Raw genomic sequence first — 15,733 nt, forward strand, 5'->3', positions numbered from 1 at the left:
TCTTTTACTATCTGAAGGTTGATGGAGCCTCCTCACTTTCCAGGTTGCTTTTCCTTGATGATGTTACAGCAACATACCTTTAAATGTTGGCTACCATGCTTTCTCTGCAAAAGAAAAGATTCAAAACATTAAATACATTTCTAGAAATCAGTCTCCCTTCCTTTGACAAATACAATAAGCCTTGCATAATATAATTTCATAATCATTTCATGTGCTTTAGCATATCATATGAATATTGTAATACATAAATAAATGTATTAATATATTTTGGAAGCAAAACTTTTGAAAATAACAATCTCAGTTAATAGGGAGTAGGGGTGGCACGGTTCATGACAAAAAATTCTAACCGTTCGGTTCGCTTGTCTCGGTTCGGAGCGTGTGTGCGTCCGCACGGTTCGACCGTTCATGGCATGCGCAATGTATGTAGCCTCGTGCCCTGTATGTGACCTCAGATAGCTTGTTTCCTGAAAGAAGAGGTGACTGGTGTGGATAGTGAGTGCTGCAGGTCATGTTACGTGTAAAAATGGCAAGTGGGAAGGAAGTCTGCCCGGAGTTGGAGGATGTGCCAGCGTCATATAAGTTTGGTGTGTGGAAACATTTTTTTATTTCATGTTACCTATGATGACAGCGGAAATAAAACAATAGATAGAACTCCAGTCTATGTGATGAATGTGTTCGAACAGCCACACGCGACAGCCTTCTCTCCGCCCATTTATCTAATCTGAGGTACTGAACACATTTGTTTTACGTCTTTTCTGACTTCTGCCTTCTGCCGGGAACATACGCACAACCGGCGCAACATCATAAAATGTCTCTGAACAGGTTCACGCCCACTTTTGGGGGAAACAAACTAGACCTTCCATTGACTTCCATTCAAAATAGTGGAACAATGCAACGTTCGCACACAGCCGGCAGGCGCAAACAACTTAAGAAACCACTCAGATCAAACATGCCGAGCAACCATCCGTCCACCCTGCCCGCCATAGAGCGCGAAAGACACATCAAAAACACTCCATTTGGTCAATACAAAAACATGTCCCCCTCATTCTCCCAGCGTCAAACCTGTGTAACAACGCTCCCTATTGGCCAGAGGTGTCTTACCCGGACATTTACTCGTACCTCATCGAGTCAACAGGGATGACAGTAAATGATTTTACTTCGTATTTGAAAGTTACTTCGTATTTATGTCTTTATATTAAGAGTACTGATTGCACTTTTCCGTCCAGCCATACAACTATATTTCCAGCAATCACTGGATAGCGTTGTTGCACGGATTTGACGCTGGGAGAATGAAAGGGACATGTTTTTATATTGACCAAATTAAATGTGTTATTGTATCTTTCGTGCTCTATGGCAGGCATGGTGGACAGATCATTACTCATCATGTTTAATCTGAGTGATTTCATAAGTTATTTACACCTGCCGGCTGTGTACGAATGTTGCTTTGTAGCAGGAGCTTAACACTCCAAGAGCATTTTGTTGCCATTTAAAATTGGAATCATTTTCTTTCAATGTTCATTTGTCTTCGTGTCATTTCTGGTAAGTCTTTTTAATGCATTTCATTGTCAGATTGTACACAAGAGCTGTGTGTTTCCTTTGGCCTGTACACATGAGCTGTGTTTCCTTTGTCCTAAACGTCTAGGCATTTTTCATTTATTCTATGTTTTCGTACATGTTTAATTTGCTTCCTTGTAATGTCCTTGTGTTTGCTGAAATTTTGCGACTTGTGAGTTGTTGGCCCACCGCCAGGGTGACCAGAAAAAGTGCTCAATGTTGCTTGAATTAACTCATTTTTGTCTAGAGCCTGAGTGCTCTGGTAAAAAGGCTTAAAGGGCAGGGGGATTGTTTTGGGGTAACAAACACTGTTCCCTTGGATACCCAAAAAGTCTTACAGGTCCCACCGAGATTTAAACTTGGATCACTGGATTCAGAGTCCAGAGTGCTAACCATTACACCATGGAACCACTCTTTGCGTTAATGCCTGACCCACTGGGTCACGGAGAAAAGGCCACTCGGATAGGGACCTTCAGTTAAACAAACTCGTAAAAGGCTGCCCTCAAATCCGAAACCCGGGATTGAACCAGGGACCTTTATATCCTCAGTCTAATGCTCTCCCAATCACAGCAAATATAGCAGTCGGCAAAAGGAGGCACAGAGAAACCTTGGCCCGTACGGGGATCGAACCCGCGACCTTGGCGTTATTAGCACCACGCTCTAACCAACTGAGCTAACCGGCCACGGAAAGGCACCTGTCTCTGCCAAGACTGACATGAATGTTCCACAGTGTAGCAGCATCAAGAAGCAAAGCTAAACAAGGGCTCGTCCGGGATTTGAACCCGGGACCTCTCGCACCCAAAGCGAGAATCATACCCCTAGACCAACGAGCCAAGCCGTGCTGTCTTTTTGCCGTGCCACCGAGACACATGTGACCACAACACAGTCACCAGCTTCCTCAAGCAGTTCCTTGGGATGGGCCTGTTTGGTCCTGCTCCTCTGTTTAGCCACAATGAGCCCTAGTGTTGGGCTGGTGTCAAAATAAGCACTTATCGATATAAGTACATGCTTATTGCTTAATATTTGAAATGGTGTGAGAGAACTCGACTGGTCTGCATAAATCTCGGACCTGAACCCAGCTGAACACCTTTGTTATGGATTACAGGCTCTGAGCAAAACACTCATCACCCAAACCCATCAATGATTTGTTCACAGGGTCACAGTCATTTCAGCACAGAAAAAGTCCTTTGCAAAACTGTTGCAACATAGATGGAAACAAAATTATTTGACATGGTCTGTAAGGCATAGCATTAATATTTGTTTTGATTGGAGAAACTGGAAGAGATAAATATGTTCATTTATTTTTAAAGCCAGTTCAGCATCTATGGCTATATATTAATGGCGAGAACTGTCGCTGAGAGGTCCCTGACGTCCTTTGCGGGTTTCTCGTTGACATTCCATTCCTTTCCTGCCAATATTGCCATACAAAGCGGCGTTGTGGGTTAAAGCTCCGAGGGACGAGTCTAAAGAGGGGCTCGTCCGGGATTTGAACCCGGGACCTCTCGCACCCTAAGCGAGAATCATACCCCTAGACCAACGAGCCACTCAAAGCGTGTCACCCCCGCCCCCTTGGGAAACATTTTCCCACCACATAGCAGCCAGCTTCCAACAAGCCAAAGCATTCATAAGACGGATGTAAGGGGAATTAGCTCAAATGGTAGAGCGCTCGCTGCGCAAAGGAAGGGGCCCAATCTTTGCGCCCCCGCACGCAAGCGAAACAGACGCAAAATGCGGTTACACGGCGCCAGATTTCGCCTGTAACAATATTCGGGATATTTTCCTGTGCGTTATGTCATGTTACAGTAGTTTTAGTTATATGTGAAACAAGTCACCCTCCGCGGGCTGGACTCGAACCCATGGTCTGCGTGACGAACTATCCAACAAATTCTTACAAAAAATGTACTGTAGTAAAACCATGGTTACCACAAATTAAACATGGTTTTGCTAATAGTAAACAATACACCAAAAAGCATGGTTACTACGCTTTTACCACAAAAAAAACATGGTTAATTTAACTACGCTACTATTTAGTTATCTATATGGCATATCATTATATTGATTTATATTTATTACTTTGTGTATATTATTTTTTTTTAAAGAACATTACCTGCTTATATAAAAAGGAATAAAAACCATACTACACTTTTACCACAAAAAATATGGTTGATTTAACTATGCCTCTATTATCTATGATCATTATATTGGTTGATATTAATAATTTTGTGTATATTATTATTTAAAAGAATATTAGTTGTTTATGTTTATATAAAAATTAATAAAAAGCATGGTTACTACACTTTTACCACAAAAAACATGGTTCATTTAACTGTGCCTCTATTAGTTATCTACTATGACATATCATTATATTGATTGATATTCATTATTTTGTGTTTTTTCTTTTTTTATAGAATATTACGTGTTTATAAGGTAATGTAAGTAAGGTCAATTTGTATGTTTTTTATGTTTATATAAAAATGTTTCTTTAAAGATGTGTTTTTGTGTGGGATATGATTTGATTGATATGATTTATCAGATTTATTTATCAGATCCACAGACACTTCAGATGTAAAATGTTTTATTAAAATAAATACACACAAATATTGAAATGATCACAGCACACACACGCACACATATGTACAATATATACAGGAAAGATGTTATTTATTGAGGTGGTGGAGTTTGACATGTTTCTTGCTGGCGCTGCTCTGCCAACCATTCCTCTAAAGATTTGCCATTTGAGGCACGCAAGCAAAATGTGGCATTACCATATCGGCTATGGCCAAACTCTTTCGTTTTGGGCTGCCCACATTTGCTGCACGTGTTAAAAGTAACCCCTCGCACATACTTCCTCTTCTGGACACCACTTTCATTCTCCATAGCCCGTCGGCGCCTGTTCCTTTGCGTGTAACGGGACACAGGTGCAGCAGACGCCGGAGCAGGCGGAGCTGGGACTGCACTGGATGTCGAAGCACCAGAAGGTGGAATCACCACTGACACAGTCATGTCTGGATTAAAGACTACCATGCCAAACGACAACCCCGGTGCTAAAATGTGCTTCACAACTCCTGATGCTGTGGGGGCGGGTGCGATGGGTGCTAAAATGTGCTGCATAACTCCTGATGCTGTGGGGGCAGGTGCGATGGGCTGCACAACTCCTGATGCTGTGGGGGCGGATGCAATGGGAAACTCCCTGGTGGCAGCAGCTGGCTTTCGACCTGGTCGCAGAAGAGGAGCCTGTCCTTCACGATTTGGTGGAAGGAAAAATTGATGTTTTGGGCCTGATGTCGATGGCACTTCATTCAATTTTTCCCTCGGTGGAGGCAGGTGCGTATCAGCCACAGCAATTGGGTTAGATGGAGTCAGACCCTGACCGAGGACGCCCATTTCCTGTCTATTCTTCCACTTACGAAACCTGAAAAAATTAATTTTTATTATATATATGTATGTCAGTATTCAGTTAATTTGAAGCGAATGATGTGCCATGCTTACCACTGAGTGAGTGTCCCATGGTTTATCTCAAACAGCTGGATCGTTGTTTCATCCATCAGAGTGGGATTGTTAAGCACCAACTCTCGGATGTGGTGGTAATCTGAAAGAACTTTAGACCACCTGGGGGTGCAAACTCCATCTTTCTTGGTTGGCGACTTGTGTAAAGCACACAACTTCATACAAATGGTATTAACCAATCGGTTGGCGTCGGGCCACTGCGCTGGACCCCCAGGATGTCCAATCAGACACCGTTTCACACTCTCCACACCTGGTGTGACTCCAGACCGCTTCGGTGCCTTATAGCGCCCCTGTGTCAGCTGAGGCTGATGTCGAGGCTGATAGTTGATCCGCTGCTTATCGAAATCTAGGAGAGCTGTCCACAGCTGGATGGCCTCTGTCACCTGCTGGTCAGTAAGGTAAGGAGCCTCACGAAGACCCACCAGGTAACCAGCCAAATCCTGGACCTTGTCCCACCCAGCGATGCCATCGGGTCCAATGACTGCTCCCTAGTAAATGCAGATTTATGTTAATTTATGTGGAGTAAAACGAGATTAAAATGAGTTTTTTTTTCAATTGCTAACAAGCATTGTTTAAGTTCAATACTAAGGGGGCATTTAAAAACTGTACACAGTCGAAACCTGTCACAGCAGGAACAAGTAACTAACCCAACAGGGTTGGACTTCTTATTAATGTGACTGTGCTGTAATGAGGTTAATATGATCCATCAGTTCAATGCATTCAATATCCACATCTTCCAAAATTCTTCTGTCATTTATGCTTTACCACTTGCAAAACACAATGTATTATGTATACTATCTACATTTCTCAAATGCTAACACACTGCTTTTGAAATTGTTATAAACATTTTCGAAAGAATAATGGCAAATTGAATCCATTTCTTCAGTAATTGTTTTAAAATATAGAAAATTGTAGCAGAAAATAAAATAGTAATCATTCTAAGCTAATTGCAGTTTTACTTGAAAGCCAACCCAGGTGTTCTGCTCTAGTCTCATTACCATGATTTACAGTATTAGAAGGGGATATCTTGGAACTTATTTAGCAATTTTGCAATATGGATAAAAGAAGACAGGTTGGTAAGGAAAGTAGATTGGTTCAGAGAGGGAGAGTATGTGGAGGAATGCTTGTTAGCAATTGAAAAAAAGACCTTAGAGTGTCTTACCTGAGCCTCGTCGGAAATACTGCTTCCAGTGTCAGATGACTGTGACAGTACTGAAGGGGCAGGGGCAAGATGCTGTTGTTCTCCACCAGGAGATGATGATGTGGACGGCTCAGCCAGTGACACATCAGCCATCGATGCTGGGGACTGATGCAGAGGCAAAGATGAGGGGCTGTTTTCAAGATCACGGCAAGGGTCATCCTCATACAGCACTGGAACTGTGATGTCCTCCATGATCTCTTCCTCAAACCCCTCATCTTGCAGGTCCTGATCATCAACTTCCTCCACCAGCCTGTCTTCCTCCTCTGGGTTCTGGAGCACTGGAGTAAGTGTTTTGCCAGTCTGGCTGTAAAGGTACTCCATTCCTAGCAATTCACCTACAAGGATAAAAAAGTGTTGTTAACCATTTGTCTAGTCTAGTACATTAAAAGCTAAATAGATAACTTAGTAGAATATTACAAAAGAACAAATTATTGAATTTCTTGCCTGTATATGCTCCAGGAGGGCGATAGCGCTCATCCCAGGGCTTTCCGAAGACAGTTCGGGAAAGCTTGTCCACAGCCTCTTTCATGGCACTGCCATATGTCCGGATGGAGGACGCTCCTTTTATGGCATCTTCCATCCTGTCATCATTCCAGCGCATCAAGCCCTCAAGAAGATAGGCCTGAAAATGTGAATCACTGGCACTGGTTCCTAAAAGTCAGATAAACAAAAATGGTTATATGTGTCACACATGTACAAGATATGTGCTGCACATGAGGTGCTATGTAATTACATAAACAATTATTGGTATTATAACCAGAGTTACTAGTGACTGGCAAGACAGCTTTGTCAATGCTTATGACATCAGAAAAGAACTGTGATATTACTGTAGAGTGTGACATTTATTGATGTGACATTACTTTAAAAAAATTTTCATCCATATGTATGTAATACCTGGAATAAAACGGTTTAGGTGGAGGTGGAATGACTCCAAAGAGGTAGAGCCACGGGCACATCTGTAGCAGCACAGCTCCACACTGCCTTTCTTCAGTGTCCCTGTCTTCATGTAGAGGGGAAAGTTCTCTGGGTCTTGGATACACTGTACGTGCTTCCGCTGTTCTTTCCATATCTGCTGGATCCGTTCATGGTCCAGCAGAGGAACTCCCAGAGTGTCTTTACCACTCGCACTGTCAAACAGATCAACCAGAGATCCAATTAATCTGGTGGTCTCCTCCACACCCCTGGTCCTCCTCCGGCAGTGCAGTGCCAACTCTCTCCGGGTAATGCGGGAACTCAGCGCCTTTCCTGAGATGTGGCCGGCCTTCTTTGCTGCCAGCTCACCCTCCTTTGCACGGTGAAGAGCAGCCACATCATCTGAATCCCACTGAAAGATGCACATGGACAGACGTGCCATGAAGGTCCCGTAGAGCGGATGAGCCTCTGTCGTGACACCTGCAGCAAATCGCCGCATGAAATGCCAGATGTCAAGGCGCACTTCAAGCTCATCCCACTCCGAAAACATGACCTTCACCTGAGACTTGCCATGAAGACTGCAGCAATCTCTGTCCACGTACATCACTTTCGGGGCTGCCTCTCCTGCCTCCCGGTAGCGTTTCATTAGGCCAGCTGCCATAGGGTGCAGTCCATGTCCCTCTGCGGCTGTCAGCACAGAGACAAGGACTTGGCCGTGTTCGTTTCCTACATTTGTGCACCAGGCAGCTGTTCCTGCAGCAGCACCGGCAAGTTTCTTTGTGACCTATTGCAAAAAATAAAATAATTAATTGTTTATTATGTATACACACTTTTCCATATGGCAAATTTCTGGAAACAGGGATGTGTTACCTTCTTTGTGGAGTCCATCTTTAGAACACAGCCCAAGACAGATGTAATTTTGGCTTTGACCTCGTGCAGTCGGCCCAGAACATCCCTGGCGTACACGGCTAACAGCCACTTAGGTTTAGGTAGGGCAGGTAAAGAGGGAGGCTCGGCAAACACAGGTGGCTGCACAAGGAAGGACCTTGTAAATGGTTCACAGGCAGTCAGGTACTGAAGGACACGCTGTGTCCATGCCTCACTGTGTTGTTCCATGAGCTTCTTGTACAGCTGTGTCACGCTGTTGCCCTGTGTCCTCTCCCTCATCATCCTCAGCACCCGGTTGTCACATGAGTATCTAAAAAACAACAGTATAATCATGCAAATGCTTTATTTGGTAAAAAGAATCACAAATTAAAGTGCCTAATAATGAATGATTGCCATTATGAATTACCTGTATGTCAGCAAAGCTGGAAACTGACTGCGGTGGCCCATATCCAGTTGCCCCAAAATGTCCTCGGACCAGGCGGGATATTTCTTTTTGCAGCGTTTGCACTCCAGATACTCAGTGGCAAGATCATACCAACCGTCGATGTCCAAGACTTTGCGCACGGTACGGTAAAGTCCTGCGGCTGTTAGTTTGTGCTTATCACAGTCTGGTCGAACACAGACAAGAGGAAATCGCCACATCTTGAGCGGCATCCATAAGAAAAGGGGCCGACAGAAGAAGAGGTCAGGTGAGGCGGGCGGCTGAGTGTGAATTAAAGGGACCTGAGGAGGATACCACCAAAGCTTCAGTTGGGACACTAGTTCTGGCTTGCCGGTTCGCGGGTTGGCCTTAAATAGTGTGTTCCGTATCCACTCATGCTGGAAAGGTGGAAGATGATCTTTCCAGTGAACTGGAAGCTCAGCTGGTGGTGGATGATGTGGAAGACCTGGTGCTTTTGCTGTTTCCGCTGATGGAGACGGACCAGAACAGGTCTCTGAGTGAATTAAAACAAAAACAATATAAGGATGAATGTTGCATTTCATAGTAAAATACCACAAAGCAGCCCACAAACAGTCTGCGAAGCAGAATTTTGGACAAGTATTAATACTTATTAGGATTAGATTTAGGAATAACAGTGAGGAAAATGGTACTAGTGTTAAGAAGCAAAGAACCCAGTGTACACTTTATTAATGTAAGATCCCAGCAAGCAATTTTGACTAAAATAAGGCAGAATTTGGGCTGCTCATGAAAGTCTAACAGATGTCTAACCATAGCACACAAATAGATGATACAAGAAATATAAAAGAAATGAAAGCAAACACCTTGAACACCTGTTGACTTTGCTTACATAATGGAATATCATACATCTCAAAGTTATTTAGGCAAGAACAGCATAAAAATGTATTCAAGGTTATTTTAGGGTAGAAGTGGATTAATCATAGCTGGACTACATTGGGTTTCGGTTTTTCCTTGCTGGGATAAAATGTTGATGTGTAAATTAGATAGAATGGAGCAAGGATATGAGGCGTGGAGAATTCAGTATAAATGAATGATGCCCACAGACATGAAGCATGCACACAGACACATTAAGGAAAAGATGTTCCTCTAATCATTACAACAATGATCCCAACCATCCTGTCTGCTAAGGTGGAGCTAAAGAGTGAGTGAGAAGTGCAAGCGGTGTGAAGAAGTTATGCAGTGATTGTTTAACAACGGGTACGTTCGGAAACCCAAATACACTGACACCTTTAAACATCCTTACGGTTTCGAAGAAATGCGCTCAAAGCATACATCCAGCTTGAGGCAAGATCTGACATAATTCTGTATTGTAAACAAAAAATTGTTAAAAATGTTGATTATTTAAAAAAAAAATGTTCTGCTTTTGCGTTTTCACAAAAACATTCTTATAATATTTGCATGTGTGTCATATGCCACACCTGTATTTAGCTGTGCTTCACATTGTGATGCAGCAAATACCAGTTCCTCATCATCATCATCTTCAGCAGGGGAAACGGAAGTGCCTGGAGCACAAATAATAATAAAAATGTTATTATGTTATGTTGTTCACCGTAAACTTATGAGACAAATGTAGGTAAGATGGTGCTTACCAGTAGTGAAAAGCTGCCTTCGGGTCAAATGTGTGACTGGGGGTTCTGCTGCTGGAGGAGGTAAAGTGGACTGCAGCAATGGATCTGGAAACAAAAAACAAATTTGCCATAATGATAAATAAATACATGTAAAACTGCTGTAAGGAAAATTCAATATTCACACAGTCCTACTCACAGTGTTTCACTGGTGACATGAGTTTTCTCGCCAGGTGTGAAGGAGACAAATGTTTGCCACGCGTCAACAGTGCTTTCACAGTGGCGCTCTGGTGTACACCAGTTTTGATGGCTGCGGGTGGAGGTACAGAAGAACTGGGGGTTGCAGGTGGAGGTGCAGAGGCACTGGAGGATGCAACTTGAGGTGCAGGCTGGCATACACGGGTGCCCACAGCAGAAGCCTGTCTTTTCAAGACATACGTCTTGAAAATGGCCATGTTGGTGTTGGGGTTGGGATTTGCCTTTATCAGGTACCTGATGAGGGCTTGGGCCTGCTTGCTCTGGTCCTCATAAACATCCTTCATGGACCGGCCCTGGAAGTCACCAAACTCCACCATCAAGCAGCCTTGGTCTCCAGTTGCATGGGCTTCTGCTTGCATTTCCTGCTTTCTCTTATACTTCTCCACTTCTTCTGCCATCTCTCTTATAAGAGAAGTATACTGCAAGTACAGCTGTTTGTTTTCTGACAGCGGGTTTGGATGGGCTTTCTCACTGGAACTGCTAAGCACCAAATACACTGCATACCCCAGAGAGTTTTCCAGGAGCCATCTAAATCGCTGGCCCTGGTACTTCCCAAACTGAAGTTTGCAGTGAGCGAGAACTAAAAACTGGTCACTGGGGTCTCCACCATTTGTGCTGACAAAAGCTCTAGCCTCTGCCAGCACCTCCTCTTTACTTTTGGCCCTTCCGGACTCAAGCTTTTCTAGGCGCTTTGCCTCTGCTGATGGTGCCATGAGGAGTCGGCTTGATGTTGCCGATTGCCGTTGAAAAACAGGATACGCATACATTTTCTGAAATGAAAATTAGGAAGAGACTATTACCTCTAGCAATCTGACGTTAAGTGTGTAATGGTAATTTAATAAGCTACATGTAAACCATATTACTGTGGTAATAAATATGGCTATGACCATAAACTGGCTTGCTGATGAGTTTTCTAAAGGGGAAGGAATCTCGGATACCGTATATAAAATATGTCAATATAAGTGAAATATTAAGTCTGAAATTTACTTCTATTTCCAAAGCTGTAAACATCACCATTCTAGGGGCCTAGAAGAATCTAAAAAACAAGCCTTGTGCATGATAGAGAATAATACTAAGTAATTTAAAGTTGGTTTGATACCTTTAGGCCAAACAGTATTGTAGTTTATGTGTTTATGCATATCTGACGTACGTTACTGCAGTAAAGTTGATTTTATATTTGATATTCATTTAAATAATAATAATTCGTTTGACTCTAGCATTTGCTGTTTTTATTTAATCAATTAAATAATTTATCAATACGACCCAATGGCAGAAGGATGACAATTTTTTCCTAATAATATCCTTTCATAGCTCATAAAAGACATATTACCCCAAAAGGGTCCTTGCGCTATGAAATGGATATTTTAGGAACGTTTATCTTTCATCCTCCTGTCATGAGGATATTGTTACATATCATTTATAAAACCACAGTTATCTCTTATTGTTTTGGACTGAAAACCGAGAGTTAAACTTTAATGAGTATGAAGCCGAATGTCTAATGAATGTCATGACATTTGCAAACGTTAAACTAACGTGAACTTAACCACCGTGTTAAACTGCACAGAAGAAAACATGTCCAATACATGCTAGACAGCTATATAGGCAAGTTTAATTTTCCAAACATATACACATTATATTAACAAATAATGACCGAAATTTAATAACGAAGTAAACAAGACTTACCTATCGCTAACTCAAAGATGATAATAATAGCTGCCGGTGATTGGTTAAAAAGTTTACCTCAGGAGAGAAACGCGATTGGTCAAAAGTGAGCCTCAGGAGAGGAACGCGCGATTGGTCCAAAGTAAGCCATGGGAGTGAAACGCGATTGGTCAAAAGTAAGCCACAGAAGAGAAACGTGATTCGTCAAAAGTAAGCCACAGGGAGAAACGTGATTGGTCAAAAGTAAGCCACAGGAAGAAACGTGATTGGTCAAAAGTAAGCCACAGGAAGAAACGTGATTGGCTTATGCGGGCTTACTTTGGCTCACTCGGTGGGAAGCAGTAGGCGCAAGCGAGAGGTAGCGGGATCGATGCCCGCATTCTCCACGTGATTGTGGTTTGTTGTTAATTGCTCTGATGTCACACACCGGAAGCGTGAAGCTTCACATTGGGTCCACACATGAACGTCTCCGATACGGATGTTTTTTCACAAAGCAACATGGAGCAGGAGCTTAACACTCCAAGAGCATTTTGTTGCCATTTAAAATTGGAATCAAAGCGAGAATCATACCCCTAGACCAACGAGCCAAGCCATGCTGTCTTTTTGCCGTGCCACCGAGAGACATGTGACCACAACACAGTCACCAGCTTCCTCAAGCAGTTCCTTGGGATGGGCCGGTTTGGTCCTGCTCCTCTGTTTAGCCACAATGAGCCCTAGTGTTGGGCTGGTGTCAAAATAAGCACTTATCGATATAAGTACATGCTTATTGCTTAATATTTGAAATGGTGTGAGAGAACTCGACTGGTCTGCATAAATCTCGGACCTGAACCCAGCTGAACACCTTTGTTATGGATTACAGGCTCTGAGCAAAACACTCATCACCCAAACCCATCAATGATTTGTTCACAGGGTCACAGTCATTTCAGCACAGAAAAAGTCCTTTGCAAAACTGTTGCAACATAGACGGAAACAAAATTATTTGACATGGTCTGTAAGGCATAGCATTAATATTTGTTTTGATTGGAGAAACTGGAATAGATAAATATGTTCATTTATTTTTAAAGCCAGTTCAGCATCTATGGCTATATTCATGGCGAGAACTGGTTTTTGGCAAAGTCAGAAATGCGGGTTAGGTGAATTGGAGATGTCAAATTGCCCTTCCCTCGGTTTGTGTGTGTATAGATCAACGTGTCTGTTGTTTTTGGACTGTTTAAGGAAACCAAATAACACAGTGCCCAGAGTAATTCCATGCTGACTGAAGGAGAACATGTACACCCCAAACAGAAAGGCCTCCTGACCCAGCCAGGGCTTGAACAGGGGACCTTGTTGCTGTGAGGCAGCTGTGCTCTGTTTGGGGTGGCAACTGTGTCGCCCCAAACATCTTTATTAAAAGGGGCATCCCAACACTTAGTGTAGTTAACTTCAAGTAACATCTTAGAAGCCATGTCCTTATCGCATTTTCCAAGTGTTGATCTTAGATTTTAGGAGAAAATTCTGATAAATCATCCGGTAACTAAACTGGACACCATGCATCACTAGCCTGGTTGTATATTTAAGTCTCATAGCTCCAGGCACCTCAGGGTACCTACCCAGTGGCCAGGATGATGTGCCTTTCCCGGCCAGGAGGGAGTAGGACAAATAGCCTGGGTCATTTTTCGGGTTGAGTCAATTGTGTTGTTTGAAATCAACTCATCGCTTGTTAAAACAGCAAGCCCTCCGGTAGAAAGCTTAAAGGGTAGGGGGATCGTCTAGGGGTTAACAAACAAAAGACAACCTCGGACACGATTTCGACCTGACAAGACCAAAGGCGGAGGTGTCGCTGAGAGGTCCCTGACGTCCTTTGCGGGTTTCTCGTTGACATTCCATTCCTTTCCTGCCAATATTGCCATACAAAGCGGCGTTGTGGGTTAAAGCTCCGAGGGACGAGTCTAAAGAGGGGCTCGTCCGGGATTTTAACCCGGGACCTCTCGCACCCTAAGCGAGAATCATACCCCTAGACCAACGAGCCACTCAAAGCGTGTCACCCCCGCCCCCCTGGGAAACATTTTCCCACCACATAGCAGCCAGCTTCCAACAAGCCAAAGCATTCATAAGACGGATGTAAGGGGAATTAGCTCAAATGGTAGAGCGCTCGCTTAGCATGCGAGAGGTAGCGGGATCGATGCCCGCATTCTCCACGTGATTGTGTTTTGTTGTTAATTGCTCTGATGTCACACACCGGAAGCGTGAAGCTTCACATTGGGTCCACACATGAACGTCTCCGATACGGATGTTTTTTCACAAAGCAACATGGAGCAGGAGCTTAACACTCCAAGAGCATTTTGTTGCCATTTAAAATTGGAATCATTTTCTTTCAATGTTCATTTGTCTTCGTGTCATTTCTGGTAAGTCTTTTTAATGCATTTCATTGTCAGATTGTACACAAGAGCTGTGTGTTTCCTTTGGCCTGTACACATGAGCTGTGTGTTTTCTTTGTCCTAAACGTCAATGCATTTTTCATTTATTCTATGTTTTCGTACATGTTTAATTTGCTTCCTTGTAATGTCCTTGTGTTTGCTGAAATTTTGCGACTTGTGAGTTGTTGGCCCACCGCCAGGGTGACCAGAAAAAGTGCTCAATGTTGCTTGAATTAACTCATTTTTGTGTAGAGCCTGAGTGCTCTGGTAAAAAGGCTTAAAGGGCAGGGGGATTGTTTTGGGGTAACAAACACTGTTCCCTTGGATACCCAAAAAGTCTTACAGGTCCCACCGAGATTTGAACTCGGATCGCTGGATTCAGAGTCCAGAGTGCTAACCATTACACCATGGAACCACTCTTTGCGTTAGGGCCTGACCCACCGGGTCACGGAGAAAAGGCCACTCGGATAGGGACCTTCAGTTAAACAAACTCTCAAAAGGCTGCCCTCAATGCCGAAACCCGGGATCGAACCAGGGACCTTTAGATCTTCAGTCTAACGCTCTCCCAACTGAGCTATTTCGGCCACAAAAATGCTCCCGGCAGGAATTTTCATGACAAATCACAGCAAATATAGCAGTCGGCAAAAGGAGGTGCAGAGAAACTTTGGCCCGTACGGGGATCGTACCCGCGACCTTGGCGTTATTAGCACCACGCTCTAACCAACTGAGCTAACCGGCCACGGAGAGGCACCAGTCTCTGCCAAGACTGACATGAATGTTCCACAGTGTAGCAGCATCAAGAAGCAAAGCTAAACAAGGGCTCGTCCGGGATTTGAACCCGGGACCTCTCGCACCCAAAGCGAGAATCATACCCCTAGACCAACGAGCCAAGCCGTGCTGTCTTTTTGCCGTGCCACCGAGAGACATGTGACCACAACACAGTCACCAGCTTCCTCAAGCAGTTCCTTGGGATGGGCCTGTTTGGTCCTGCTCCTCTGTTTAGCCACAATGAGCCCTAGTGTTGGGCTGGTGTCAAAATAAGCACTTATCGATATAAGTACATGCTTATTGCTTAATATTTGAAATGGTGTGAGAGAACTCGACTGGTCTGCATAAATCTCGGACCTGAACCCAGCTGAACACCTTTGTTATGGATTACAGGCTCTGAGCAAAACACTCATCACCCAAACCCATCAATGATTTGTTCACAGGGTCACAGTCATTTCAGCACAGAAAAAGTCCTTTGCAAAACTGTTGCAACATAGACGGAAACAAAATTATTTGACATGGTCTGTAAGGCATAGCATTAATATTTGTTTTGATTGGAAAA

At 43.5% G+C, this 15,733-nt stretch overlaps 1 protein-coding gene and 9 non-coding genes across 10 annotated transcripts; 1 reads left to right on the forward strand and 9 right to left on the reverse strand.

Annotated features, from left to right (window-relative positions):
- Positions 1-1,892: 1,892 nt before the first annotated feature.
- On the reverse strand, positions 1,893-1,964 carry trnaq-cug (transfer RNA glutamine (anticodon CUG)). The gene has a single exon. It is a non-coding gene; the product is annotated as a tRNA-Gln (tRNA).
- Positions 1,965-2,163: 199 nt separating this feature from the next.
- trnai-aau (transfer RNA isoleucine (anticodon AAU)) lies at positions 2,164-2,237 on the reverse strand. Its single transcript has one exon. It is a non-coding gene; the product is annotated as a tRNA-Ile (tRNA).
- A 78-nt stretch (positions 2,238-2,315) lies between these two features.
- trnap-ugg (transfer RNA proline (anticodon UGG)) lies at positions 2,316-2,387 on the reverse strand. The gene has a single exon. It is a non-coding gene; the product is annotated as a tRNA-Pro (tRNA).
- Positions 2,388-3,025: 638 nt separating this feature from the next.
- On the reverse strand, positions 3,026-3,097 carry trnap-agg (transfer RNA proline (anticodon AGG)). The gene has a single exon. It is a non-coding gene; the product is annotated as a tRNA-Pro (tRNA).
- A 1,118-nt stretch (positions 3,098-4,215) lies between these two features.
- LOC141351458 (uncharacterized) lies at positions 4,216-12,384 on the reverse strand. Its single transcript, XM_073858254.1, has 10 exons — positions 10,287-12,384; positions 10,112-10,195; positions 9,941-10,024; positions 8,469-8,997; positions 8,045-8,372; positions 7,157-7,958; positions 6,707-6,913; positions 6,224-6,597; positions 5,044-5,549; positions 4,216-4,966 (listed from the first exon to the last, which is right to left on the reverse strand). The coding sequence occupies exons 1-10, from the start codon at positions 11,110-11,112 to the stop codon at positions 4,216-4,218; spliced, it is 4,491 nt and encodes a 1,496-aa protein (XP_073714355.1). The 5' UTR covers positions 11,113-12,384.
- Positions 12,385-13,943: 1,559 nt separating this feature from the next.
- Positions 13,944-14,015, reverse strand: trnap-agg (transfer RNA proline (anticodon AGG)). The gene has a single exon. It is a non-coding gene; the product is annotated as a tRNA-Pro (tRNA).
- A 96-nt stretch (positions 14,016-14,111) lies between these two features.
- trnaa-agc (transfer RNA alanine (anticodon AGC)) lies at positions 14,112-14,184 on the forward strand. Its single transcript has one exon. It is a non-coding gene; the product is annotated as a tRNA-Ala (tRNA).
- A 562-nt stretch (positions 14,185-14,746) lies between these two features.
- On the reverse strand, positions 14,747-14,818 carry trnaq-cug (transfer RNA glutamine (anticodon CUG)). The gene has a single exon. It is a non-coding gene; the product is annotated as a tRNA-Gln (tRNA).
- A 96-nt stretch (positions 14,819-14,914) lies between these two features.
- On the reverse strand, positions 14,915-14,987 carry trnaf-gaa (transfer RNA phenylalanine (anticodon GAA)). The gene has a single exon. It is a non-coding gene; the product is annotated as a tRNA-Phe (tRNA).
- Positions 14,988-15,220: 233 nt separating this feature from the next.
- On the reverse strand, positions 15,221-15,292 carry trnap-ugg (transfer RNA proline (anticodon UGG)). The gene has a single exon. It is a non-coding gene; the product is annotated as a tRNA-Pro (tRNA).
- Positions 15,293-15,733: the final 441 nt, after the last annotated feature.

The sequence above is a fragment of the Misgurnus anguillicaudatus genome, chromosome 20, assembly GCF_027580225.2.
Source record: "Misgurnus anguillicaudatus chromosome 20, ASM2758022v2, whole genome shotgun sequence".
Lineage (NCBI taxonomy): Eukaryota > Metazoa > Chordata > Actinopteri > Cypriniformes > Cobitidae > Misgurnus > Misgurnus anguillicaudatus.